At 34.2% G+C, this 27,567-nt stretch overlaps 1 protein-coding gene and 1 pseudogene across 4 annotated transcripts; both read right to left on the reverse strand.

Annotated features, from left to right (window-relative positions):
• LOC112515097 overlaps positions 1–3,502 on the reverse strand; it is a 38,095-nt pseudogene extending 34,593 nt beyond the window's left edge.
• A 974-nt stretch (positions 3,503–4,476) lies between these two features.
• Positions 4,477–17,569, reverse strand: LOC112515438. 4 transcript variants are annotated; one of them, XM_025122262.1, is made up of 8 exons: positions 17,382–17,569; positions 16,980–17,098; positions 16,435–16,895; positions 15,647–15,790; positions 8,704–8,944; positions 7,205–7,705; positions 6,065–6,472; positions 4,477–4,665 (listed from the first exon to the last, which is right to left on the reverse strand). In XM_025122262.1, the coding sequence occupies exons 3-7, from the start codon at positions 16,879–16,881 to the stop codon at positions 6,087–6,089; spliced, it is 1,719 nt and encodes a 572-aa protein (XP_024978030.1). In that variant the 5' UTR covers positions 16,882–16,895; positions 16,980–17,098; positions 17,382–17,569; the 3' UTR covers positions 4,477–4,665; positions 6,065–6,086. The 4 variants fall into 4 exon arrangements, with proteins under 4 accessions (XP_024978030.1, XP_024978029.1, XP_024978028.1 ...); XM_025122261.1 differs by lacking the exon at positions 4,477–4,665 and adding an exon at positions 5,820–5,959; XM_025122260.1 differs by lacking the exon at positions 4,477–4,665 and having other exon boundaries at positions 5,820–6,472.
• Positions 17,570–27,567: the final 9,998 nt, after the last annotated feature.

A 27,567-nucleotide genomic window follows, 5' to 3' on the forward strand; every position in this document is an offset into this window, starting at 1 on the left:
AAACATATATAATAAACTCTTATCAATAAAAGAGTTCAAGACATCATCCATATATAAATTGAGACTTACAAGAAACCGAGTGAACCATTACGTACCATATGCCAAGATCATAGGATTCCATATTCAAATCACCATATTATACCATACCATTGTTGCTCAATACAACAAGGAGACAGGATCAACGACCAAATATATTCAACAACGTTAGAATACCAATAAATATCAAGAACAAAGAGATCGAATCGGTATACATAATGAAGACAGTGCATCAACCCGTCCTTCACCTCCCGTGCTCATGCCAAAGTCCGAGTCAGAATCATACATTACAGGAAACCTCGAACTGCCCGCCTTCCTATACCGGGTATGTGCCAAGGTTCCCTACTCATTGTTCTTCCTCCTTTCTGAGCAATGAGTATTCACAACCGCAGAAAGTCTCACCCGTCCAACCCGGGATCTTGACTTCGCCATAAACTTCTGGTGTACCACACGAAGTAGTATCCATACTATGGCATACAATTGAAGGAACAAAACAACGAGTCCGGATTCAGAAAGCAAACCGATCGTACCGAGATAGTAATAAGGAATCGACTCAAGAGACGGAATCAAAGACAGATCAAGATCGTGTGACTCCATTCAAGACCAAAAACATTCATATGAAAATATATATATGTTCAAATCAATATGTAACAATTAACTATATAACTCACCGGGCAACCGTATAATACCGAAAAGCTCTGAATTGAGCTCACAAAGCAAGTMCAATCTACCACACTTAGATTGCTTCCAAAGTATCAAAACATGTCTTAATTACCCCCGGAGTAAATATACAAAATCTCATAAGCAACCAATATAAGAAACTCATGATATACACATATCCTATTTGAACATTTTACCTAAATTTCTATGTACAGTTGCTACATGCAAAACTGTTTTGCCCATTTTAAGCTCGAAATCATGCCTTGATCATAAAATAAGAAATAAACTAGACTCAAATATCTAACTAAGAAAATTGGTCTCACCTCATTTGGATTTTTCTACGATTTTATACAGATTTTCAAAGTCTGCACACTTTCAATGCATTCAAAAGTCGAAAATTCTCATTTTCATACATTTTCCTCAAACCATTTCGATTCCAAACCATTCCAACTTCTGAATCTCAACTTAATATAACGTATTTGACATAAACAACCAAAATCCAACCTTTATTTTATCATTTATATTATCTCCCAAATCATTGACTTAATCAAGTCAAAGTTCATATGATGAACTTGCATAAATCTTGATAATCTCTTGAATCTAATGACCATTTCAAGCCAAAAACACTAAAATGCACTCATTTTATACACTTAAGATCAAACCCATATGAAACCTTAACTCTATCTCAACATGCAATCCATAAAACTAGAATGTCAACCAAGAACAAGTGCAAAAATATATTATACCTTACTTGATGATCAAATCCTTCAAAGATCTTGTAGTTCTTCTTTGATTTGAGTTGAATCAAGCCTATGTGTGTGAAAATCGCACATCTAGTGTGTGTGTGAGTTCTGGACTTAGATGACATGAAAAATGGGCCAAAACTCCAATTTATAATGCTAAAACTTGAGTTGGGCCGGTTTGGCCCGGCTAGGTACCCATTTTGACCATCAATATTTAAATTATTCATAATTTTTCGCTCAGACCTCTGTTTTCTATGATGTTTTCGCCTACACGTTCATAAAGAGATAATCTATAACATCCAACAAAAATATTCTAGAAAATATCTCCCAAAAAAATCAGTTTTACGTATCAATTTGACATAAAAAATTTCCAAATCCTCTAATATATTCTTAAGAAATAAAATTCTAAAACTTCAGACCCAAACTCCCACTAAATCATAAGTTCTATTTAACCCAATAATTAAATATACTAAGCAAATAATTGGGCATATTAGAAATTGGATGTTACAGTATAGTTCACCTAAACAGGAGGGATGAACCTAGTGAGGTATAGCTTAGTGATTGGAAGTTAGACCTCCTCAATCCTAGGTTAGACTAAAGGTAGGCAATCCTTTCTACCTTGGTTACGTTTTTGTGTACTTGCTTCTGTTTGGACGACTTGTTTATTTGTTTGATTTTTGGTTGCTTACTTCTAACTCGCTTTTCAAACTTTAGCACCACCTCTATTGTTATCAAGTTCTCTTCAAAAGTCCTTTATTACCCACAACATGCTCAAGTCAGGGTATTCACGAAAACAGTCGCTCTACTCTTTGTGTGGAGATCGGGTAGGATTACGTTTCACACCCCTCCTAGAACGGTGTACACTGGCCTTATTTGGTTTGGTTAGGGTGTAATTGGTATGCGGGTAAGATTTTACATATACGGGCCAAAGTGAGGAGGTAGGCACGCGAAAAAATTGTGGAAGGTTTACAGTTTCAATTTGACATGGCTATTTTAATTATTTACTAATCCCGTCTTGTCTACCTAATATTTGTTCCACCTATTTTGATAGGACAGGAAAATGGATTTTTGTCATAAGAAGAGGATCATCTGAACTCGATTTACTATTCAAATTTGGAACTTCAATGGCAACCATGAATCACTAGCATACTAGATTATACACAAACTTATATGCAAATCATACTTTTCTCAAGTTTCACCAAGGTTTATAAGCTAACAATTATATATACATGTTTTCTAAAGTTTCTATGCAATCATGGGAACATGAAGTACAAAGTAAAACTATCATACACATTGCGATGTATTAAAGAGATAATGACATACACCTCCTTCCGGTATCAATTTCCCATGAAGAACATCAATGATTTACGCTTTTCCACTCCTATATCTCCTTTATAAGGATTAATCCGATGTGAATATGGCAATATCACATCCTTCACAGTCGACCCCTGATTGCGACCCAATCTCCCAAAATCAGAAACAAGCAACACTGCAGTCTTGACACGATCAACAATCTTGTGAAGCGCATTTGGATCCTGACATATAAACACATGATCCCTCCCATTGTTCCTCTTCTAATACAATTGTTGCTCCACCCACTCCATCAAAGCCTCTTGCATCTCCACATCACTATAATGCTACACTACATCCGGCCCATCACGAACAACGTTTGCCACCAAACTCAATGAAGAAAAGAATTGCACATAGAACAAGTCAGCTTGCTCCGGGTCTAAAACCCTTGTAACATATGCATCAGATCGTTCTGGGTTATTCAAATCGGAAAACGAGTGCCACTCAGCCACGTGCTGATTTCCTGACTCGAGACTAGCTTCCTCTTCGTTATTCATACGACCTTGTTCGTAGCTCTCTATAACACCATAGGTGAACTTTCTGGGCAGATCGTACATATAAATTATAACTAATTTTCTAGGGATTTTAGGGAAACCATTTTCATGGGTTAAGAAAGGCAGATTATTATAGATAGACGTACTAAAAACGGCGTAAAAACCCATGACTAAAAGAATCGTAGCCACAGTTGGTTTAACAATAGATTTTCGACCCATCTTTGCTTATTGTTCAATGGAAAATAACGCCATTGGAAGATAATAGCTAATGAGAGGAAGTGACTGACGACGATGACAGTGGCAGTGGCGAAAGGAGAGAGTTCAGAGGTTTGGTTCTGGTGGGAAGACTCTCAGCTGTAATTAACGCTTTTTTTTTAATATTTACACAAATCACCCTCCACATTTGTTTAAATTTCAAAAATACTACAAAAATTATTGAAAAATCACAAACGACCCTTTTCTTTACAGACTACTTGTAATGAATAGATAAGGAATGAATAAATAAAGAGTTACCGTGCTACCTATTATTATAATGGATAGATTTTACAAAATATAATGTTCTAACCAAAATAATATATATATATATATATATATATATGATAAAAAAAATGAACATACAACGTTATAATAATGAAATGGATTGTTAATTCGTGCATTTTTAACCATAATAATGTTCATTCACTTAATTTTATAATTTATTTACTACACTTTATTATTTCATTATTACAAATATTATATTTTTTTGAAGTTGATGATTTTATTAAGTTTAACCAAAAACTCTATAAAATGTTGGAAAAGTGAATTTTTTTTTGGGAAAATGGAACGATTTAAAAGATTGGATGTTTCTGGTGACGACTTTAAAATCTAGTAACCAAATTCAAAATAAAATGAAAATGTGTTACTGCTTAATGCAATTTGGCTTTTAACATTATGTTAACTTCTATATAATCTATACCTAACATAAATTCATTTGATTGACAAATCGTCGACATGTTTTGAGCTATACTATTAAAATCAATTTTTCATTGTCATGAAACTGGTGGTTTACCGTCTACTCAAAGATCCTTGCTAGAGATATACAAACAGAACTAGGTCCAAACCAGTTAGGGTGAGGACCATGTCTGAAACATGTCTTCAATTATAACATCAAATTCTTTTAATGTTGAAACAACTCAGGTAGATAACAAAATAGTTGCCAAAAAATAGACTTACTAAATGAACCTACAAGAAACCGATCTGCAGAGATCCATTTTGAATCAATCATTATTTCCTAGGCATATGCCATCCTTAGGAGCGCTCTCATACCAGTCCCACAACTATCATGAGAGGAAATTGCAGTATCGGAGAGGCAGATGGAGGGTGTCCAAATTTGAGACTGAATCCTTGCTTATCAATTGTAACATTCATTAGTATTACATTAATCATTTTCTAAGACGACTAAAATATTATTTTTCTAATAGTAATGAAATGAAGAGATTATTACTCAAAACAAAAGGAGAAACATCCAATTTTCAAGATGACCACAATGGACAAAGATATCCGTATGATATCAACTTGTTACACCTTCAACTTCAGGTTATAATTTCCAGTCTAATTTTTTCGTGTGAATTATATATACATACGCACCACGTAGATCCCAAACAAATAGAGGGGTATTGGCACCATGTACACTTTGCAAACATACACAAAAGGGACGTTACAACAAAATCCATCGAATACTATCTTCAAGTAAAATCTCCCGTTCCACACAATACGATAAACGACTATCAACCAATAGTCTTATATGTCAATGCTTACTTCCCCTAGTAGTATCAACAATACCTAATCTAGATCATGGGATGCACGTCAGCAAACAAAAAGACATCATGTTTCACGCCGATGAGTTCAAGAATTTACATCATAAAACCCTCAAGACCCCCATCAATATCGGTCCCACGACCATCATGGGAAAAGAAATTACAATGTCCATTAGGCAAGTGAATGGTACCCGAGTCTCAAACCAAAACCTCACTTATGGATTTCCACCCCTTACTGATAGGACATTTAAGTAGGAACTATATTAATGATTTTGTAAGATGTCTGAAATATTGTTTTCAATAATAACAATATAACGAATGAAGAGATAATTACTCAAAGCAAAAAGAAGAAAAAACATCCAAAAATCGTCGCCTAAAAGCAACCATTTACTTTCTAAAAGGATGAAGAAGCACCAATGCTTCTCGGCTCTCTTTTTCATAACCGTAGGTGTCACCCAGAGCTTGTGCACACTCGACTAATCCCATGGGACCCTAAAGTTAATAGCCAGACAAACCTCCAGTGACCCTCAAGGGACTCGAACCAATGACCACTAGGGAGCAAATCCATTAGGACTCGAACCGGTGACCACTAGGGAGCAAACCCAACGGGACTCAAATCAATGACCCCTGAGGAGCAAACCCAACGGGATTCGAATCACTGACCCCTGAGAAGCAAACCCAAGGTGCAAACAAAAACATTGTGTGCAACATTTTCCTTAAATATTTGACATGAAACAGTGATGAACTATTTATTTTATTTATCATGTAGTACTTGCAATACAGTAGGGTTTTGAACAGCATTGGACTAGAAATGTACTTATTTTCAACATTTTAGCCATTGTTTTATCAAAAGAACTCTACAATCTAAACAAGTGGTGGACTGGTAGGCAACCTTAGCAGCCATATCATGCCAGGGCCAAAAAATTATAAACCAATGAGAATGAAAATGAAAATGAAAATGAATGTAAAACTTGGAAATACTTACAGATTCCACAAATGTTGGTTGTTCATTTCGCGTTTTCATCAGGCAACGAACCACCAGAATGCTTTCTTCTCTTGGGCTCTGGTTCACCCAACTGCAAGCCGATAGAAATACCTTCGGACCCATCTCTCAATGATGACCGACTATGCAAATTCCCAATTTGATGTGAAGGGAAACTTGATATGAACTGATGTTCTTCGACGTGATGAGCAGCATCAGTACCACCTTCAACATGGACCTCCTCATGCACAAACTTTGCTTCTAAAGGAGGAGCATTTTGGACATTTAGATCAAGTGACCGATGATTCTCTCCGGTTCTTTCTGATGGTATACACCCACGAGAGGATGATTCACCAATAGCAGTTTCAACCCCTGCTGCCACCAATGCATTCCTTTGTTCTCGCAGTGCAACTATGTTAGAGGAGAAAAGGAGGAGGGGGGATGGGCAAGAAATAACCGGTTACAAATAAATAAACATAATGAGGACTAAATAACCACTAAATGAATTAATCAGAAGAATAACCAGACGTATTTTTCTTAAATACATGACCTTCTGCAATCTCTGTATATCAAAGAATGTCTAAGAATGCCTCAAAATCTGTCAAAAAGTAAGAGCATCTCCAACGGGTTCTCCATTATTTTCTCTAAAATAGAGAACCAAAAATTAAAATCTCTTAAAGAAATTACATTCAACTCCAACATATTCTCTTTTTTAAAGGTTTCAACGTTAATTATATTATCGAAGTGTTCTATAATTTTATCATCCCAATACACTTTAAAAAAATTATATAAAACGATAATAATTCAATCTCATTGGTGGAAACGATAAAAAATCATTTCTCTCTCCTCGTATGAAGTTTTAGAGAATTCTCTAAACTTGGAGTTTTATCTATTTTAGAGAATCTGTTGGAGCAAAATAGAGAACAAAAATTCCATTTTCTCTATTTTTGAGAATTTGTTGAAGATGCTCTCATGCATTTAAAAAAATATGTCCGAAGGTTATTCTCCTTAATAACCCCTAAATAATGGGTAGTCGCTGCATGAGTCTTTACCAACAATCACTCATCTCACTTCAAATCAATGAGGTATATATAAGAAAGAAGATAATACATAGTCTGCACAGATTCTGTGCAAAGTACAAACCTTGAAGACTTCCATTGGTTGTGATAAGATCAAGTTCAAGAACATCTAGAAGGCGACCAAGATCAACCCCACTGGTCCAGTTCTCCGGAGGTTGGCCAACTTTAAGTTTCAACCGACCTCGATTGGCTGTACCACCCCAAATGATCCCAATAGGCCTTGGTTTTTCACCATTTTGTCCTGTTAAAAGAATGAGACTTCCGCTGTCACCTTCAAGATCAAAAGTTTGTTGGTTCTCTCCAACCACTAAAAAATCAGTAAGAAAGCATATTCCTTTTTCATTGTTGTATTCCAAGGCATAGGCCATTATGGTCCCTGTGGTCAAGCCAGAACTTCTTCCAACTTTCGTCACTTGTTGACCAATTACACTGTTGACTGGAGACTGCAAATCTATGACTTTGACATCACCAATCTCGCCAATGCCTGTAACAGATGTAGTCACATTCAAGATATCGAAGTCCTCAGCAAAAGGGATGAAGGCTCCATCTGCTCGAACGAAGGTTTCTGCAGGATTTGTGCAAAATATAACTGTTAGTTTGATCTTTCGTACTTCCTCCATTGAACAAAGATTGTAATGATTTCCGTTTTATGATATCCTATAAAATTTGCAACGTTCCCTTTTCTGGTGAAAGTTTAAGCTAAAAGTTGTATATTTACCATTCTCAACATTACAGATTATTTATGGGTTATTTAGGAATGACCTTCCAAAGAAGTTACTTTTACAAACTAACCTTCTAGTGTTTTCTTTAAGATTTTACAGTTGCACGGTTGTTTTACACAAGAGGCAGGGTGTTTAACACCAAAGGCACACTATTATTGAATTTTAAAAAAGATTAAAAGGTAATACTCCTATAAAGAATCATTTAAGGTCATTTAACTAATGACTCAATTATTTATACGTATGGTATTGTTATAGGTGGGTTATTTAGTTAAGAAAATAACCTTCTGACATTCTTTTAAATGCATGACCTTCTTACGCGTTTTGAGGCATTCTTGTATTAGGAAGAGGCATTCTTAAATCTATCAAAAAGTTATTCTCCAAAATAATTATGCTATTATAGGTCCACAAGATTCTACTATTTATCACTATTAAAGACAGCATTTGACTAGTAGCCAGATACATGTTTTATGCTACGTATAGAGTTAAATGTTGCAATTTTCATACTGCAAAAAGCCGATACCACTTTATTTCATTACTTAATATGTGAAGGTGGGCACTTTTCATTTAGGGATTGTGGGTGGGCAGCACATGCTGCACAAAGAGTAATCCAACCTCCTAGGAGGTCAAGGGTTCAAACCTCACCAAAGATGAGGAGTCTGCATGAGTATTTCCCGTATATAAATATTATTTACAAAACAGTAGTACGATGAGTGTGCGCACCACTAGGAAATTGGATAATAGTGACACTCATTTTATGATATCTTTGATCATTATGTGTAATCCCAATAGCATATATGTTATAGTATATCACTTAAAATACATGGCTTGGAACAAATATTACCTGGGTTTGTCCCAGCAAATATGCCATACCAAAGATCATCTGTGATAAATGAGGTCGCCCTCTCAACAGCCCCAAGATACACCCCAGGTCCAAGGCTTGGTGGCATAGGATGGAACATTTTTTGGTTTGGATAATCCAAGTCAACTGCCACGTGCCTATTTGTGAGAAACCCAACCTGCCGGTTTCCTGTTCGGCTTTTAACAATGGCACCAATAGTACCACATTTGCTTTGGCTTGCAACCTAAGGAAGCAAGAAGTCACTAGTCTGTTTTGAGATACAAGGAGTGAATTAAGGATGAGCATTCGATTTGTAGCAAATTATAATCACATAACATAAAAAGTTGGAGAACCAAGAGAGTGTCCAATTCTATTAATCAGAGAATAATTGCTGGTGGTCATACGAGTTTAACAGTTTCTTGAATGGCTTATAAATGATGTCAAAGGAAACTTGTTGACTAGAAACATAGCATGTATCTCCAACAATGAGAGCAAGGCTGTTGCAATTATGAGTAAATGAGTAAGCTATCAGAACCAAGTAAACATGAGAGGAGTGACAAAGTTCACATCGACCATAAAGTGGTACCCAAAAATGTCTAACAATACATTTTCATAATGACCATTTACGAGGATCTTGCAAACCAAAACAAAAATCTCTTTTAATGAAGGGACACGGAAATAATTAATCTTGTAGTAACTATAGCGTGCATATAGATATGTTTTTGCTTCAAACTTTGACCAAGGGAGAAACAAGTAGAAAATTTCAGCAAGGACAACAAAGACAGTAAACAGAAACAACAGTAAGGACATATATGAGAAAAAAAAAAGAATAAAACCAGATAGAGCAAATAAAGCCGAGGATAAAATACTAGAACAGCAAACTACTTAAAACGAAGTACTAGGACTAGGTCCTCTAGTCTCCAACCATATCAGGACATTGTTATCCTATCTATTGGCTCTCTACCTTTGTCCGAAAATATATCAAATTGGAAAACTTCACAATATTGACCATTTTTGCATTTCACTAATCATTTCATCCCCTTCCGTTATTCTTGCATTACATTTGCATCATTTATCCCTCGCAATCTCGTGGTTTTCGTTGATTTTCAGATCATTTCGATGCTCGAGTGACATGTTTTAGACGAAGAAACAGATAGAATGATGACATCTTTTAATGTGGATTCAAATAAGCATGCATCATCATGGAAACAAGCCCAAAACGGCGAGTTCTGAGCATATAAGGAGAACCAAGCATGGCTGGACATGCGCAAGGATCGAAGCATGCAAAGAAAGCGAAGATCACCCCTTTGGGCACATGACATGATCATGTCATATGCTAGGCTTGCCTCGCTCTATCGTGTGGGAGGTGCATAGATGCATTTCTTACGTATTTTCTGCACAATTGGGTGATTAGCAACACAATCATGTATGGGCTCGTAAAAGCTGAAAATTGAGAATTTTTAGAGGGGTATCTTAATTCTTAAGTTTTTCACACATCTTCACCCTATGTATAAATATAACTGTTAGAAAAGAGTTTGGGTGATCTCATCATATTCTAGATTAGGCTTTCTTTCTCTTCTTTCCATTATGCCCCCTTCCTATTGAATAACCATGGGAATGCATTCGATGTTGAAGATCTATGCTTGTAATCATCTATCCTACGAAAGCTTAATGTCTGTAATGTATTTCCATATTCTATTTCTTTTCCCCCTTTTTAGATTCATGCTTTATTATGTTTTTACTTATTCGCATTGTAGTTGTTGATTCCTATATTACATCTCCTTGCCATATTTAGATTTATGCAAAGTTGGTGCTTTGCTTATTTCACTTTCATATTTAGATTCATGCATTTTGGGATTTTGTTTATTTTGATTTTGATTAATTGAATAAGTTGATGTTTGGAATTGGGTTAAATCCATTTGCGGAATGGATGAATTATTGAATGCCATTCGCCGTTTCCACAGCTTTCCCTTTTTTGGCTGCTCCTCAAGTCTACAAGTGCTGATCTTCTCACGAAATTGATGTAACTTTTGAGATAAGGAATTTAGTGAGGCTGATTGATTTGTTTTGATATTGATTTGTGTCCATGAGAAAATGAATCACTAAGTAAAAATTATGGTTAATTTCAGGTTATTGATTAGTATATGAGAGTTTTTAGTGGAAAAAATCCGTATCTTATTAATGAATATCATAATTACAACGGCTATTTAAGAAAGAAGTAACAACCACTTCCTTCTACGTTTCTCTTGTTTTTCTTGAAGAATATTCCATTCCCAGGATTTCCTTTCAAGTACCTCAAAATTCTCTACACACCTTTCATATGTGCTTCAATAGGATTATCATGAATTGAAACTTAAGAACTCGAGATGGTATTATGAGGTAAGTTACCGTAAGAACAACTTCCCCCATAAGTTGTAAGGTGGGAGAAGTTGTCCTTACGGTAAGGAAAGAGTAAGGTAGCATTGGTGCACCGAACAGAATCTGTTGGGTCTCAAATCTATCAAAGGAATTGGAGTCTAAGGTGGCGTTTGATTCGTTGGAATCCGGCGGAATCTGAAGGATTTTGAATAAATCCATTCCCACGTTTGGTTCATTCTTTGAGTTTTGGTAAGTAATTCAAATTCCACATATGGTGGAATGTAAATTCCTTGGGTTCTAAATTCCTTCATATCATCTTTTAAGGGAAAAAACTATCATACGCTTATATTTACTCAATTCCATTCCATCCTACCACGATTGATGTCACCGCCGTCATCACCACTATCGTTGTTGCCGCCACCTCCAACACCGTCATTACCACTGTCGCCTTCACTCCCCCCACCACCACCACAGTCATCACCACCCCATCTACCACCACATTTGCCACCGCTGCCGCCGTTGCCGCTACCTCCAACATAGCCATCACCGTCATTACCACTGTCGCCTTCACCCGTACCACCACCGCCCCCGCTACTACTACCACCACAACTACCACCTACACCGCTACCGCCTCCACCCCACATCCACTATTCTATTCAACGAACCAAATGGACAAATTTAAATTCTTTTGACAAATTCCATCCCAATCATGCCAACCAAATGTATGGTCAAACATAATTAAATTTCATTCCAATTCTTTTAACAAATTCCATTCCAATTCTTTCGAGAAATTCCATTCTGTGAACCAAATGCCACCTGAAGGAAATGGAATGGAATTTAGTGAAGTTTGATCATGCATTTGATTTGTAGAAATGTAATGGAATATGTCAAAGGAAATAGAATATATTTGTTCAGTTTGTACAACCCAACTACATAAATTGTAATAAAATACTGATCAATGACCAAAATACTATATAATGCTAAAAATAATAATAATATTAATTGGCGGTGGAGGAGGTGGCAACTTGACATCGGTTGTGACGATGGCAACTGTGATGGTGGTGGTGATAGGGATGTCATAAGAGGATGAAATTGGCATATTGGCTCAGGCAATCAACAAAAACCAATATCACGATGTAGCCCTCCGACCGAGGTAAGCCCCCGATGAAATCCATGGCCACTTCCTCCCTGACTTTATTTGGTAATTGTAAAAGTTGTAGACGGCCACTCAGAGACATGGCTAGATGCTTGTGTCATTTGCATACATCAGATGGTGCCACCATCTCTTTGACATATTTTTTATGCCCACCCAGTATAATTCAACAGCCAAAGTCTTCAAGACCCCCGAGTGCTCACCAATGGCACTCCCATGAAACTCTTTTGTGACAAACTCGGGATATACGTTAATGTGTGTGATATGACTAACTTTCCTCGGTACAACAACCCTTGTCCACTTATGGTGTAACCGAGATGCCCACCCTCTCCCTGCTCTAACGCTATTCAAATCCATTATTGCCCATCATCCGCCTCGATTCTCTCATCAGTGGTTCCATATTGACCACCATTGGCACCGATAGGGCCATTAATTGGTTTTCTTCCTCGTCCCTTGAAAGTGCCTCTACTGCTTTGTTCTCGAGTGATGGCCTATACGGGATCTCAAAATTGTATCTCAATAGTTTGGAAAGCCAATGTTGGTGTTCTTCACTCACCATCCTTTGCTCCAATACAAACTTCAAACTTCTTTGATCCATGCAGATGACAAATTGCCTACCAAATAGGTAGGGCCTCTTAATTCTGAATGGCTAATACAATCACCGTTATCTCCCGCTCGTATACCAACTTGAGGCAGGGTCTCCTTGTTAGCACTTGGCTGAAATAGGCTACCGATCACTTGCCTCGCATAAGAACTACGCCCAACCCATAGCCAGACAAATATGTTTCCCCTACGAACGGTTGATGGAAAATCCGATAGGATCGACACCAAAAAGGTGGCCATTCCATGTTTTAGCTTTTCAAATTCAATTGTTCTGTGAGGGGCCCGTGATCGTGCGATATACCATGACGAATTTCCTATAATACCCCATAAGGCCCAAAAATCCCTAAAGTCCCAAGGTCTTTGGTGTCGGCCAATTCAACATGGTCAAGATCTTAGTAGGGTTTGCTTAAGCCCCTTCTGTCGATACCATGAGGCCTAAATATTCCACCTTTTGCTTGTTGGCTGAACGACCACTTCTTCCCATTTGCATAGTTTCAATAGTTCTCCAAGTACTATTTCCAATGTCATATATGATTTTTCCCATTTTGACTGTATACTAAGATATCGTCAAAGAACACAAAACAAATTTTCGTAGATATGGCCAAAATACCTGATTCATCAAGGATTGGAATGTGGATGGGGCATTGGTAAATCTGAAAGGGCATCACCAAAACTCATAATACCCCTCATGCGTTCAGAAAGCAGTCTTTTGTGCATCCGCTTGTTTGTTCAAAATCTTCGTGAGCAGTAGTTCCATTGTCGAGAACTTGGATGTGAATTGTTGTTCCACGACTTCTAGGCTCGTCCATCGTGGCCTTCTACTGCAACACCTCGGTTTTGAACTTCTCCTCTAGCCGATCATTTTTCTTTGGTGGCATGCCGTGAATAAGGTTTTAAAAGGTGAAATTGGGCCTCGAGGTGTTTTTCCTCAACGTGACGAGGCATAAGCCCTAAGGCGGAAATATATACGGATATATATTTATACCAATCTGCATTCTACTGCTTATACATAGAACATATATGCAATATATATATACACAAACTTGATTACTAGACACAATATATATCATACTAAATTACTAAAAGAATCTACAACACTTCTTTCAATCACGAAACATAGATTAGTGACAAAGAAAAAAATATTGATCTATTAATATATATGCATACATATGTATATATATATATATATATATATATATATATATTAGTATGCTCACAGCTCATAAAGAAAAAAATAAAAAAGTATCAACAAAGTGGGAGTAGAAGTGTGACTGTGACTGACACGTAATAGAGACACAATGTAAAAGAAGTGTATCCAATATATACATATGCATAATACTCTGGTGAACTGGAGATTGGAGAAAAATCGAAGAAAAACTAGAACTCACGAAGCACAACAGATGAGTAGCAGAAAGGCTTAGGAGAACCAAAGAAGAACAAGGTTATCAAAAAAAATAGCGAAGGTTTCAGTCATTTTTTTAATAATTTAGCCTCTATACTGAGGTATACGCCTCTACATTGCCTCTACATTGCCTCAGTCACCGCCTCATACAACTGAGGCACAAGTCTCGTATGGGGATTGAGAAGTGCTTGGAAGATATCTTGAGAAAAGGTTTTAGCACCAGTCTATCTTATATATACTCCAGTTTATCTCAAGTGCCATTTTGGGCCGCTTCGGCTCGAGGCGTATGCCTTACACGCTTTTCAAAACCATGGTCGTGAATAGTTCGGGTAAGCAGTGTTGCGTTATATAATGTCGGTGAGCAGTACCATGAATAGTGATGCGATGAATAGTAACCGTGAACAGTCCCGTGATCATTGCTCTGATACCAATTTGATATTGATAGCATAAACAATTGAAACGTAACAAAACAGTAGGCTCCCCCAAAATGCTAGTGAATAAACTATAGGTACTATGAAATTTCATGCCTTCTCATGCCCACCCCTACGCTCTATTTATAAGTTGTTCCATGGAAACTTTTCCTAAGAGAAAAGAAAATTATTTAGAATATCAATTAACTTTAATATGCTATCAATCACCTTTTTGTGATTTTTGCGATCTTTTCTCGAAATAGGTTTTCCAACCTTCATCTGGAACATTAGTCGATAACCATAGTGGCTTAGTCTTAATGTTTTATCACTTCAAATGTTACGAAAGTAAATATGATTTGTGAAGGATAGGCTTTTCTCATCTTGAAAGAGGGTTTTAGTAATTTAACGCAATTTCTCTCCTTAACCTAGTTAAGTTGATCATTGTGTATGATTCATTGTATGGCTCATTTTGTAGATCGAGGGTTCCCAATCCTAGTTATTTTCATCATCTTTGTTTTAAGATGTATTTCAAATGTTTGTTGTCCTTAGATTAGTTGGCAAAAAAAAACCCCATCAATCATGTAGGTAACTCATAATCTGAGATTGGTTGGTCGACTCGTATGTGACAGCAGCATGCACTTGCAGTATAAAAAATTAAAACTTCTAACGATCATTGAGACATTAAAGCCAATGTCTATAAATTACAATATTATGATAATGATGCAATTTGACATCATCAAGCTTTAGTTGGTGAACCATCTAACCAAGAACTTGTCACTTCTCTTCAATACAACAGATTTTCCTGCAATTTTGCATGTTGGAAAATTATCACATCATTATTAAATAACGATGTGAGTTCATTCAACAAAAGGGTTTGAGTAATCAGATTTAAAAAAGACACACATTCATGTGGAAGACATCTGCATCGATGATTTCTGAAAGTTAATATCTTACATGACAACAACATACAAAACAGACTCGAAACAGCGACAAGGAACAAGAATGGCCACGGAGAGGTACCTGGGAACCAGAACCAATGCACGGAAAATTTCCTCGCAAGCCATCAACAAGTTCTGTATAGAATTCTTCTTTCAGAGTTGCTGCCGGTGCACCATAATATGAGAATTCCACGACATCAACATCACACCACACACCCCCAGGTCCCTGTTCAACCTATTGAGTTAGTCTATAAATTTCCATATAATGCTCATACTCTAGCTTTGCAAATAGTACAAGGTTTCTAGAATAGAAACTAATGGCAATTTACTCACAGTGATCATAACCAACTTCAATTGTACACTGAAAGACTTGTTGGATAAATCAAACCAAATGAACCCGGTATATCCCACTTGGAGCTAGGGTTTGGGGTGGGTATGATGTAAACAGGCCATACCTCTACCCCTAAGGGTAGAGAGGTTGTTTCCTTGAAGACCCTCGTCTTGTTTAACTTTCTTTTCTATAGCTAATTTGATAAACCAAACAATCCCTGTATATCCCACTTGGACGTGGGGTTGGGGGGTGGGATGTATGCAGATCTGACCTCTACCCCCCAAGGAGTGAAGTGGCTATTTACGTGAAGAAATGGGTAATAAACAGCTAAGGATGACAGTCTTCCTGTCTTGTCCTTTTATTATCTGGTTTTGTTTCTTATTATGATATTGTCTCTTATCATGTATCTACACTTATGTCACAACAAATAGTGTTTTTCTTTATAAGATATACTTGTAAAACCACATAAAATACGATGTGTTCAATCCTAACAAGACTAAGACATCAAAGTAAATTGAAATGCCCATAGAGTTAAAAACCTCAAGAGCACATGGCAGACACTGGATGTGGCTGAGCCACTGCCTGTGAACCTTACGAGCRACAAAGACWAGAATGGCWGGTATATCKGTCAGYAAMCCCCKTCGRATMCKGAAYCCAATTGCAGTRSCAAGACTAMMTYGSYKCARGATTTTGCTATGGAATGCCCTTATTGTCATGAGTTCAAGCAAAGTAACGGCTCGCTCCCCGGTAGGCAGTTGACCGATCCTTTCGGGCAAAACTCCCTTTAGAAGATTGTCGAAATGATTAGCTCTATCTTCAGCAGCATCGTTCAAACGGCAAGAAGTAGGCCACGAGAAGTATGCTGCATTGGTCTCCGAGAGTTGACCAGCAGATGTGGTGGCAAAAGACTCTAATGGTGAAGTCTCCATGTCCAAAGCTGATTCCTCTGATGGCGTTGATCCCGAGTGACGAAACCTTAGGTCCATCACAGAAATCCCACCTGAAAGAAATTAAAAGTCATAATTTCAAAAAAGAAGTCTCATAAACCCTAGATTTACTACATTAATCACCATTTGACCATCACCTGTTCTTTTATCACCACCGCCACTCTGGTTTTCATTCACAATACCAACCAATGTGATGGATGATACCAGTTGATTTCAATGGCTTCTTAGTTGCAGATCCTCAATCCCATCTCAAAAACTACAAAACGATCCCACCCAAAACAAATTAAAACGCAAATCCAAGAACTCCCCCGATTTCAAACGCAAATTCAATCAATAAAACAGAAAATGATTTGGTTCTAAGCGAAAATCTACAACTTCCTGCTAGAAATTACACTTGCAAAAAGGTCAAAATAAGGAATGCATCAAAACCCAAATCAGGAAAACATTGCAGAGCCGAAATAAACTAAAAACATCACGCCCAATCGACGAATTAGCAGAAAATAAAATCGAAATCAAAATCAAGTAAGATGAACACTTACAGTGGACTGGTATCCCTTAAATATAACCACAAGATTTCTCGACGACAACAAAATCTACTTGGAATTGTTGAAATGGGTATAGAAATCATAAACAGAAAGCAGCCGTTGCACGTCGGAACAACTCAATTCCAGAGTTGTCCTTTTCGCGGCAGGCTGGCCGGCGAATGAAAAGGGGGTGGGGAAGGAAGAAAGCAAGCTATATATGGAAACAATTTCTATATGGGGAAATCCTCTGATTCACAAAATCGGAGATAAAAGGTTTTAGAATAATATTATGGGGAAAAAGTGGCATCATTGTAAAAGGGAAATTTTATCAAATTGGATCATCCAATCATTGAATTTTGACCCATCGTGTTCATTCATATTATTTTAATGTTTTTGATCCTTATTCAGACCATGAACAAGTCTTCATCCTTCAACTATCCCTAAATTTACACTTGCAACCATCTTAACCAAATCAGCTGTAAAATTTCATTACAGCTTCTTTTTTGGATGATATTGTTTTGATGTGATATCTATATCATTCTACTGTCAGGGTAAATAAAGTCTCGTATAACAAAAATTTGTGTCTGCAACCACTTGGACCTCGTATTTTATTTGGCATTTTGAATTATGGTTTAGATTTGGATTTCTAAATTAGGGTTTAGATTGGTGAGATGTAAATGTTGTTCTGATTGGTTTCCAAAGACAGCATCTAGAGTTTGAAAAATGTCTATTTCTAAAAATCAGACAGTTTGTTTTCAAGTTATAGAGCTGATTTTGCATCCATCCAAAATAGAAGTGTGACGCCTTTTTGATTTCAACTTTGGGTAGGGCTTCTGAAAAGAGAGAATAGTAAAGTTGTCTAACTTTTATAATAATTGCAATCTTATCTTGGAATCATAGTCAAATGAGGTGACTTTTTAAATTATTATTATTGGATTTAAAACATTATCTTTATTATAATGTTTCTCTTTTTCCATCACAACTATTTATAAATAAATGTTTTCGACCTTAAAATTAATTAACTTTATTATAATGTTTTGGACATAGACAAAAAAAAAAAATTAATGGGCTAATAGACCACTGGTACTGCCGTATAGGCCATTTCTTTTAATATTATGATTTTTCAATCGTCCATCTGATCCTTAAACCATTGACCTAAATCAAAAACCGAATTTTCTAAGTTTCGTCAACTTAAAAATCAGTAATGCTTATCTATTTTCTGATCTCAATTTTTATAAATTTTCAATAACTGATTTTCAAGAGCAAGTAAAAAGGTGTTTTTTAATTGAACTATTATGCGACCAAGTAGAGCCCACTTCTTAAGTCATTATTAGAAATATGGTTGTCATTTATTGATACAGTTGTACTATCTTCTCGATCTGATGATAATTGTAAATTTTTTGATTTTATCTGCGTTAATTTAAATTTCGATCTTTGTAAAATATTTCCTTTTTTTTTTAAGAAATTATGCATTTACTTCCAATATATTACAAGAATATTTGTTTCGAGTTGTTCTTAAAGTAGATGCAGTATTTTATTTTCGGTTACTCGGTATGACGTTGATTCTGATTATGATTTAAAACATCTGTGTTTTGTTAATCACTTGAACTTTTTATATATATTTCCGTAAGTTGTTTATCACTTAAGGAAAGAGAACCGAAGAACAATGAAGAACTATATCGATATAGATGTAGGGCTGACAATGGGTTAGGGTAACCCATAATTCGTTATGTTTCAACCGTTGTATGAGGGTATAGGTAAGGAAATTCTATCCATTTATCCACTACTCGCTTACTTGACATTTAAGTGGGTAAGTATGAATAAACAGTTTTTCGTTATCCATTACCCATTAGTATAACAGACGCAGGTTCAGGGGAAACCACATAAAGAAAAATTGTGGACATTTTAATAATCATTCATTTGTACGGTATGCACATGTGTATAAAAGTAATGGAAAATATTTCTTGATTTCTATTATGGATGTTTGCATTTTATGCATGTGTGCATACGGGACAAATTATTTTTTACACATGTACATACCATATAGATGAATGGGTATTTTGGTGTTTCTCAATTTTCCATTTTTTCACGTGAACCCGAGGTTCACAAAAACAACAAAAAGATGGAAAACTAAGAAACATCTAATAACCATTCATGTGTACAGTATGTACATGTGCATTAAAGTAATTGAACATGTTTTCTTATTTCTAATAACCATTCATGTGTACAGTATTTACTTTTGTTATTTATTTTAATTCCTTGTAGTCTTTAATTTACAATTATTTAAATTTTTAGTTGTCGTAAAACTTTCTTTCTATAAAAATTTCTTTTCTCGTTTTTTTAAATAGATATGCAAGGATCCCGAGCAATGATAGGCTGACAACCTTAGTTTGGGTATAGAATAATGCTAAGATAAAAGATCGATTTTGATGATAGAAATTTGTTAAACATTAGCAAATCTTTCCGACCATTTATTCAAGGTTATATTGATAAAAATTACATCTCTTTTGATAAGTTGATTTTTGAAGAAAAATATTAACAGTTTGATGGACTTAGAGATAAGTTATCCTGAACACATCAACTTGAATAATACGGAAGCATACTTGAGAAAGTTATTTAGAATCAAGGAAACTTCTTTTCATATTATACAACTTATACAAGAGATAGATTGTGCCATTGTCATGACTAGTTTTTTTTTTTTTTTTTTTGAAACATTAGAATCGGACCTTGGATAAGTGTCCTTCTCAACCTCGAGAGAGTACCTTACACAAGTTGATAGTTGGTTAAAGATAAGTTATTATCTACAAAGTTCTATCTGATTTGTTTGTCCAAAAATCTTAACTGATCCCTACACCCTTGTTTTCTTTTAAATTAATTACTTGCATCATTTAGTTTTAAGTTACCAAACCAAAAACAATTCTTCAAAATCGCCATTTGAAATCTAATATTTTTCTGGACTTTATCTAAAACTTTTAATACATTTTTCCCTGTGGATCGATATTCGGTATCTTACCATTTTTATTACTTGTAAAAGACGACAATGGATTGATATGTGTATACTTGCATGAGTCTCCATTTGCATACAGTCTGAGAGATTTTATCATCATATAAATCTCGCAACACCTTCACAGTCTTTTGCTGTGAAGTTTTAAGTGTAAAAATTGTGTCTCACAAAAACAGTCTTGTCTCACATGATCCCAAGTCTACATACATACATACATACATACATACATACATACATACATACATACATATAGGGTTGGGTTCACATGAGACCAAGGATTTTTTGTGAGACCCGTAAGACCAATTTATGTTCATTGATCAACTTTATAAGCTAATGATCTAATGGTCTAAAGTTGTACGGTGGCAATTTTGTGATTATTGAGAAGTCTCGTGCCAATTTTGTGATTATGAATATTCAGATTGTAGATCTAAATATTAGGGTTGAGAATTGGTTTTACGAGTCTTATGAAAAACTTTTGGTCTCACATGATCTCAAGTCTATATATATATACACATACACACACACATATATATATACACACACATACATACATACATATATATATAGAGAGAGAGAAGGATTAGATTGCAAACTGCCTATTTCATGCAAACTATAGAAACCAATTTCAACAATAGGAAAATTCCATGTTTTATTCTTTATTTTTAATGAATAAGGGTATGAATGTCATTTTCATTTGTAATGGTTAATCTTGGTAATGTTTTAATTATTTTTAAATATGAAAAATTAAATATAGTAACTGTTTTTATGGAAGCTGTAAATCGATTTATTTTAATATATAATTATTATCATTAATAGCTTATATTCTTTTATTAAATTATACTCTTAAAATATGAATTGTAAAACTATACTCCAAAAATCAATTTGATTACAAATAATTAACCGTCTAATCATGTTTCAATAACTATAAATGAAATAGTGAAACAATTTCATATAATGCATAATAAGTGTAAACCAATTGAGTTTATATTCTTTTATTAAATTAAAAATACTACATCAATTACAAAGTCTATTTGTAATAATATATTTCTTATGAAATTATTTATTTCATTGTCATAGTAAGAAAAGAATCGGTATTTTTTTCAATTTACAAGTAATTACTGATTTATTAATAATATAGTTGTGATGTTTTTCAGATTTTGAGTATAATGTTTTTTTTTCATTCGTAAAACAAATGTCATTAACGAAACCACGTTATAAAGTTTTCAAATTTTTTGAAAAATGAAACGAATTTCATTTTGGTTAGGAACCATGAAACTACTTTCATTAATGAAATAATAGTATTTTGGTCTTGAAATGTTTCATTGACTGAACCATATTTAGTTTTATTAATAAAATCAATTTCATCCTGGCTATAAAACCATGAAACTGATTTCATCTTGGTTAGGAAACATGAAACAAATTTAAAAATGAATGAAATATTATTATTCGGTTCTTGAAGTGTTTCATTGACTGAACAATATTTAGTTTTATATGTAAAACCGAGTTCATCTTGGTTAGAAACCATGAAATCGATTCCATTTTGGTTATGAAACATTTCAATAATTTTCATTGTTGGAAGAATGTCATTCAGTTTTTGGAATTGTGGAGTCCATGAAACCAATTTCAATGATGAAACGAATTTCATTAACGAAACATGTTATTCATATTTTTGGAAAATGTTTCATTGACTAAACATATCTGGCTCAAATTTTATTATACAGACGAACAATGAAACAAATTTCACTAACAGAAAAATGAAATACAATTTCCAAAATGTTTTTATTGATGAGATACAACTTCCAAAAATGGTTTGCCAATTTTGTCTTTTCTTGATTAAATATTAAATCTTTTATTTTATTTTCACTTTCCTAATATAACATATTTTAATCACGATTATTGATCAAGAAAATGGATGGATGAGATTGATTTGTAGGGTTTGCACAAAATGAGGTAGTTTGCATTTGATCGTTCCTCTACATATGATATATATATGCATACATATGTATATATACATACATACATACATATATATATATATATATAAAGATTTACAGGATCGCGTTTTGTTTTTTGCACAAGGCCTAAGGCCTAAAAGTGTCAAAGTCGGACCTTCATATAAGATGGGTTTCACGGTACCTAAACAAATACATTATTGTCATGTGATTTTTTTTTCATGATGTATTTTATTCATAACAGTAACTTGTCGAGATGCTCTAATATCTGAAATCACCCTCACCCCCCAATTATAACGACACTCTTCAAAAAATCTGTTAAAGATGCTTCCAGTTCGTGCCTTCATAATAATTTTTCACATGATGGTTGTGTTTCCAAACAGAACAAGACAATAACCAAATGATTGCCATTTCAAATTATTGTAATTTTATTTTGTTTATACATAATTTTTGAATTTTGCTTTTTAACTATAAATTGCATTAATTTTCAGTTCTCGGCTTACAATAACATTCTACATCTTACTGAATTGCACGGATCCAAAACTAGTATTTAATACTTTACTAAAAAAATCAGAATCTGTTAAACATGTAAATATAACATCCCACAAAAACGTGTGTATGTAAAAAGGGTAACGGGCCCTATTACTTTTCCTAAAAGTTCAAGGGGAGCCGAATGTTTGCACAACTATGGATGTAGGTCCCTTGATGTAAATGATAGGTGATGGGACAACAATTATGGTGCGTGGCGTATTCGCCCTCCACAAACCACCAAACTAAGAACAAAACCTTGTATTTGACTGTGGATCTGATACCCGAATCCGGTTTGATCGGGTGATCCCGAGTTGACCGATAATGAGGAATCCTTGAATTTATAAACTTGTGGATGGGAATACCTCTCGTCTTCGACCCTAAACCTGACCTCAAGTATTAGTAATGAATATTTATGTATATGTATTTAATAAAATGAGAAAATCCAAGTAATGTGTATAATATATAAATATAATCAATCTTCGATAATAAATACTTGTAAAATAATTTATATTTATGGTTTTCTTTGTTCTGAAAAACTAACGACGTGGTCAGATGGATGTAAGAAGTTTTAGTTATTATATATGTAATTGATATATTTGTATTTGAACTAGATTTGTTTGATTTTTTCTTTATACAAATGAAAGAATAAAAAAAATCAATTTAAATTTTCGCATCACACACACACAGAGAGAGAGAGAGAGAGAGAGAGAGAGAGAGAGAGAGAGAGAGAGAGAGAGTGTTAACCAAGTTTATTGTGTTAACTTTGTTAACCATTTTCAACCAATGACAATATATCTTATATATAGGTTCATATGCATCTTATAATTTAATGACAAAAGTAAATATGTAATTTTTTTATGTAACTTTCATATCATTAATTGGGAGTTACAAAATCAAAAAAATCTCGTGAATTTTGTTAATTTATTATTGATCTTGTGTTTTTTTTATAATATTGATTTTTCTATCTATAATATTTTTGAATTTGTGATTGGTAAAGGAAACCCGGTAGTAAAGTTTTCGGTATCGTTGAAAGCTATTATGGATAAACTCATTGTTCATAATGAAAGAACTATTGTTCACAAGTGTTCATATTGTGTTCATATGTACACTAGCTAAATATCTCATCATTAGCTCGTTCCTGAATATGTTCATAATGAAGGAAGTATTGTTCACAAGTTGTCCATATTGTGTTCATATGTACACTAGCTGCATATCTCAACATTGGTTCACTCCTGAATGTCCATAATGAAGAAACTATTGTTAATAAGTGTTCATATTGCTTTCATATGTACACTAACTGCATATTTCAACATTGGCTCGTTCCTGTTTTTATTTATTTATTTCCTTTCGTGTAGCAATTATTCTTATTATGTTCATAAATGTTATGCAGTCCAAGTTCATATATATGTCAATTTTTGTCGTATTTGACACAATGGTTCATATATATAGATGTGTTCATATGATTCTTATATTAACAAAAATAAATTAACAAAAATCATGAGATTTTTTGATTTTGTAACTCCCAATTAATGATATGGGAGTTATATAAAAAAGGAAATTACATAAATACCCTTTTCCACTTAGTTCACATATTTTTGTGAAATTATAAATTTAAAAAATTAAATTTTTAATATGATAAATCACAACCGTTTATTGTAAGAATCAATGATCAAGATTGGTTAACAAAGTTAACACAATAAACTTGGTTAACATTTGAACCAGCCCCTATATATATAGATGAAAGTTCAAACGAGAACCCCTATAATTTACGAGAACAACCCAATAACCTCAAACTTTTTTAATTTATAAATTAACTTATATTAAATATAAATAAATTAATAAGGGCAGTAATGCAATTAAGTAATTTTTATAATTTTTATTTTATTTTAATTAATTATAATTATCTCTTTTTTTCCTAGATTGATCACGTTCGTTTCCACTCTCTTTTCTTCTCTTGTGATAATTGTGTGATTGTATAACCATAATCTATCGAAACCATGATCAATCGAGTGTTACCATAACCTATCGAAACCACGAGTAATCGTTGTGATAAGTATGTGATTGTCTAACCCTAACCGATCGAAACCATGATCAAATTGAGTGTGCAAGTGATGTTATAATAGTGATATCACACCAAATCGTTTAGTGGATTTCGCCTGTAATCGTTGTGATAAATGTGTGATTATCTAATCCTAACCTATCGAAACCATGAATAATCGTTGTGATAAATGTGTCATTATCTAACTCTAACCGATCGAAACCATGATTAAATCGAGTGCACTGTTATGATAGTGATATCACATGATTATCACACTCATATCACACCAAATCATTTAGTCAATTTCGTCCGTAGTCGTTGTGATAAATGTGTGATGGTCTAATCCTAATCGAATGAAAACATGTTCAAATCGAGTAATTGTGACATATACTTTGAATAAACTGTGTTCTACGACTTCTTCTTGATGTTCGATTCCTGCATGCAAACCTTACGGCTTCTTCTTGCTGATCGATTCCTGTTTGTTATTCGATTCCTGTTTGTTGTTTGATTTCCAGACTTTTACGGCTTCTTGATCTTCAATTTCTCCTTGAAATAGTTTCGTTATCTTCTTAATCGATACCTTCTAATAAATGATAACTGTTGAATTAAGTGGATACTCTAATTTCCAGGATTATAATGTGATCCATATTTAAAATTGTATGATTTTGATTTCCATTATTACCTTTTCGAATCTCAAATTTTTTTGAATCGTTTTAAATTTCAATCTTAATTTCAAAAATCTTTTAATTTTAATTGTTATCACAATATGGGGTTAATAAGTTGTTTTCGCGTTCTCGTAAATCACAGGGGTTCTCGTTTGAACCTTTCCCTATATATATATATATATATATATATATAGGGTTGGGTTCACGTGAGATCTAAAAGTTTTTTGTGAGACCCGTAAGACCAATTTATGTTCATTGATCAACTTTATAAGTTAATGATCTAATGGTCTAAATTGCATGGTGGCAATTTTGTRATTATTGARRAGTCTCGTGGCRTTTATRAATGTTYAGATWTKMMKATTRTAGATCTAATCCAAGGGTTGAGAATTGGTCTTACGGGTCTCACGAAAAACCATTGGTCTCACATGATCCCAAGTATATATATATATATATATAGAGAGAGAGAGAGAGAGAGAGAGAGAKAGAGAGAGAGAGAGATGAGCGATCAAATAAAAACCGCCTCCATTTGTGTAAACCGTGTAAACCAATCTCACTCATCCATTTTCTTGATCAATGGTTAAGATTAATCAAGGTTATTTAAGAAAATTAAAAATAAAAAAAATTGAAAATACATTTTATAATACCGATAAGGGCAAAAGGGTAAAACCAAATATTCATTTATTCAAGGAAACCATATCATGTATATCATATTATTAATGAAACWAAYHTATTTTTTGTAAAGTAATTTATTATTTTTACGTTAACATTTATTATTATTATTATGAGGGGGTGTTTGGGATGCTTATTTAAAACAACTTATGTTTTTTTTTTTTTTGTAAAAGTGCTTATTAACTTATGTGGTATTAAATCGGAGTTAAATAAAACAGGGTTAAAATTATAAACTGGTAATAAGTAGTTTTTCATAAGTCAGGAAAGATTAACTTATCAAAAATAGCTTATTACCGGTTTGGCACCGATATACATAGTTTTTTTTTTCTTATCAAAACACCAGAAAACAACTTATCACCGGTGCTAGACTGAAATAAGTTAAAAAGCAACTTTTATAAGCAATCCCAAACACCCCCTTAATGAAACTAATTTATTTTTCATCTTGCAATTATTTCATGACGAACCGCCTACATTATGCATCCGTTTCAATTTTCATTTCATCTACTGAATGGATCACCTACATCATTACTGAAACGGGTTTCACCATGAAAGCAGTTCACCACTCATTGTTCAATTACGACATGAACCAGTTTCACCTTCATGAAACCTGTTTCATGTAAATTAATTTTTTTATATCACTCATGATTTGATGCATTCTTTCCTTTACTCCTTACAATCTTCAAGATTCTGAAGCAGATTACAATCTTCAAGATCCCGAAGCAGATTCATCATGTATCTGTTTCATCATGCAATTATTTCATGACGAACCAAATAAATTATGCACCCGTTTCATTTTTCTTTTTTTTCTACTAAACGGATCAACTACATCATCACTGAAACATGGTTCACCATGAAATGATTTAATATTACTCATGAATCAATTACAACATGACCTAGTTTCATCTTCATGAAACTTGTTTCATGTAAATTAATTTTTTTATTTCACTCATGATTTGATGCATTCTTTCTTTTAATTCTTACAATCTTCAAGATTTTGGAGCGGATTACAATCTTCAAGATCCCGAAAGCAGATTCATCATGTACTCGTTTCGTCATGCAATTATTTCATGACGAACCAAATAAATTATGCACCCGTTTCATGTTCCATTTTTTCTACTAAACGGATCAACTACACCATCACTGAAACGTGGTTCACTATGAAACGATTTCATATTACTCATGAATCAATTACAACATGAACCAGTTTCACCTTCATGAAACCTGTTTCATTAACATTATTTTTTTTAATTTGAACCATAATTTACGATTTTATTCCATAATGCAATTCAATCTTCAAGACTCGTTTGCATATTCAATCTCATAACAATATATCAAATTCAAA

This window comes from Cynara cardunculus (genome assembly GCF_001531365.2).
Source record: "Cynara cardunculus var. scolymus isolate 2C chromosome LG 7, CcrdV1, whole genome shotgun sequence".
In the NCBI taxonomy this organism is placed as follows: Eukaryota; Viridiplantae; Streptophyta; class Magnoliopsida; order Asterales; family Asteraceae; genus Cynara; species Cynara cardunculus.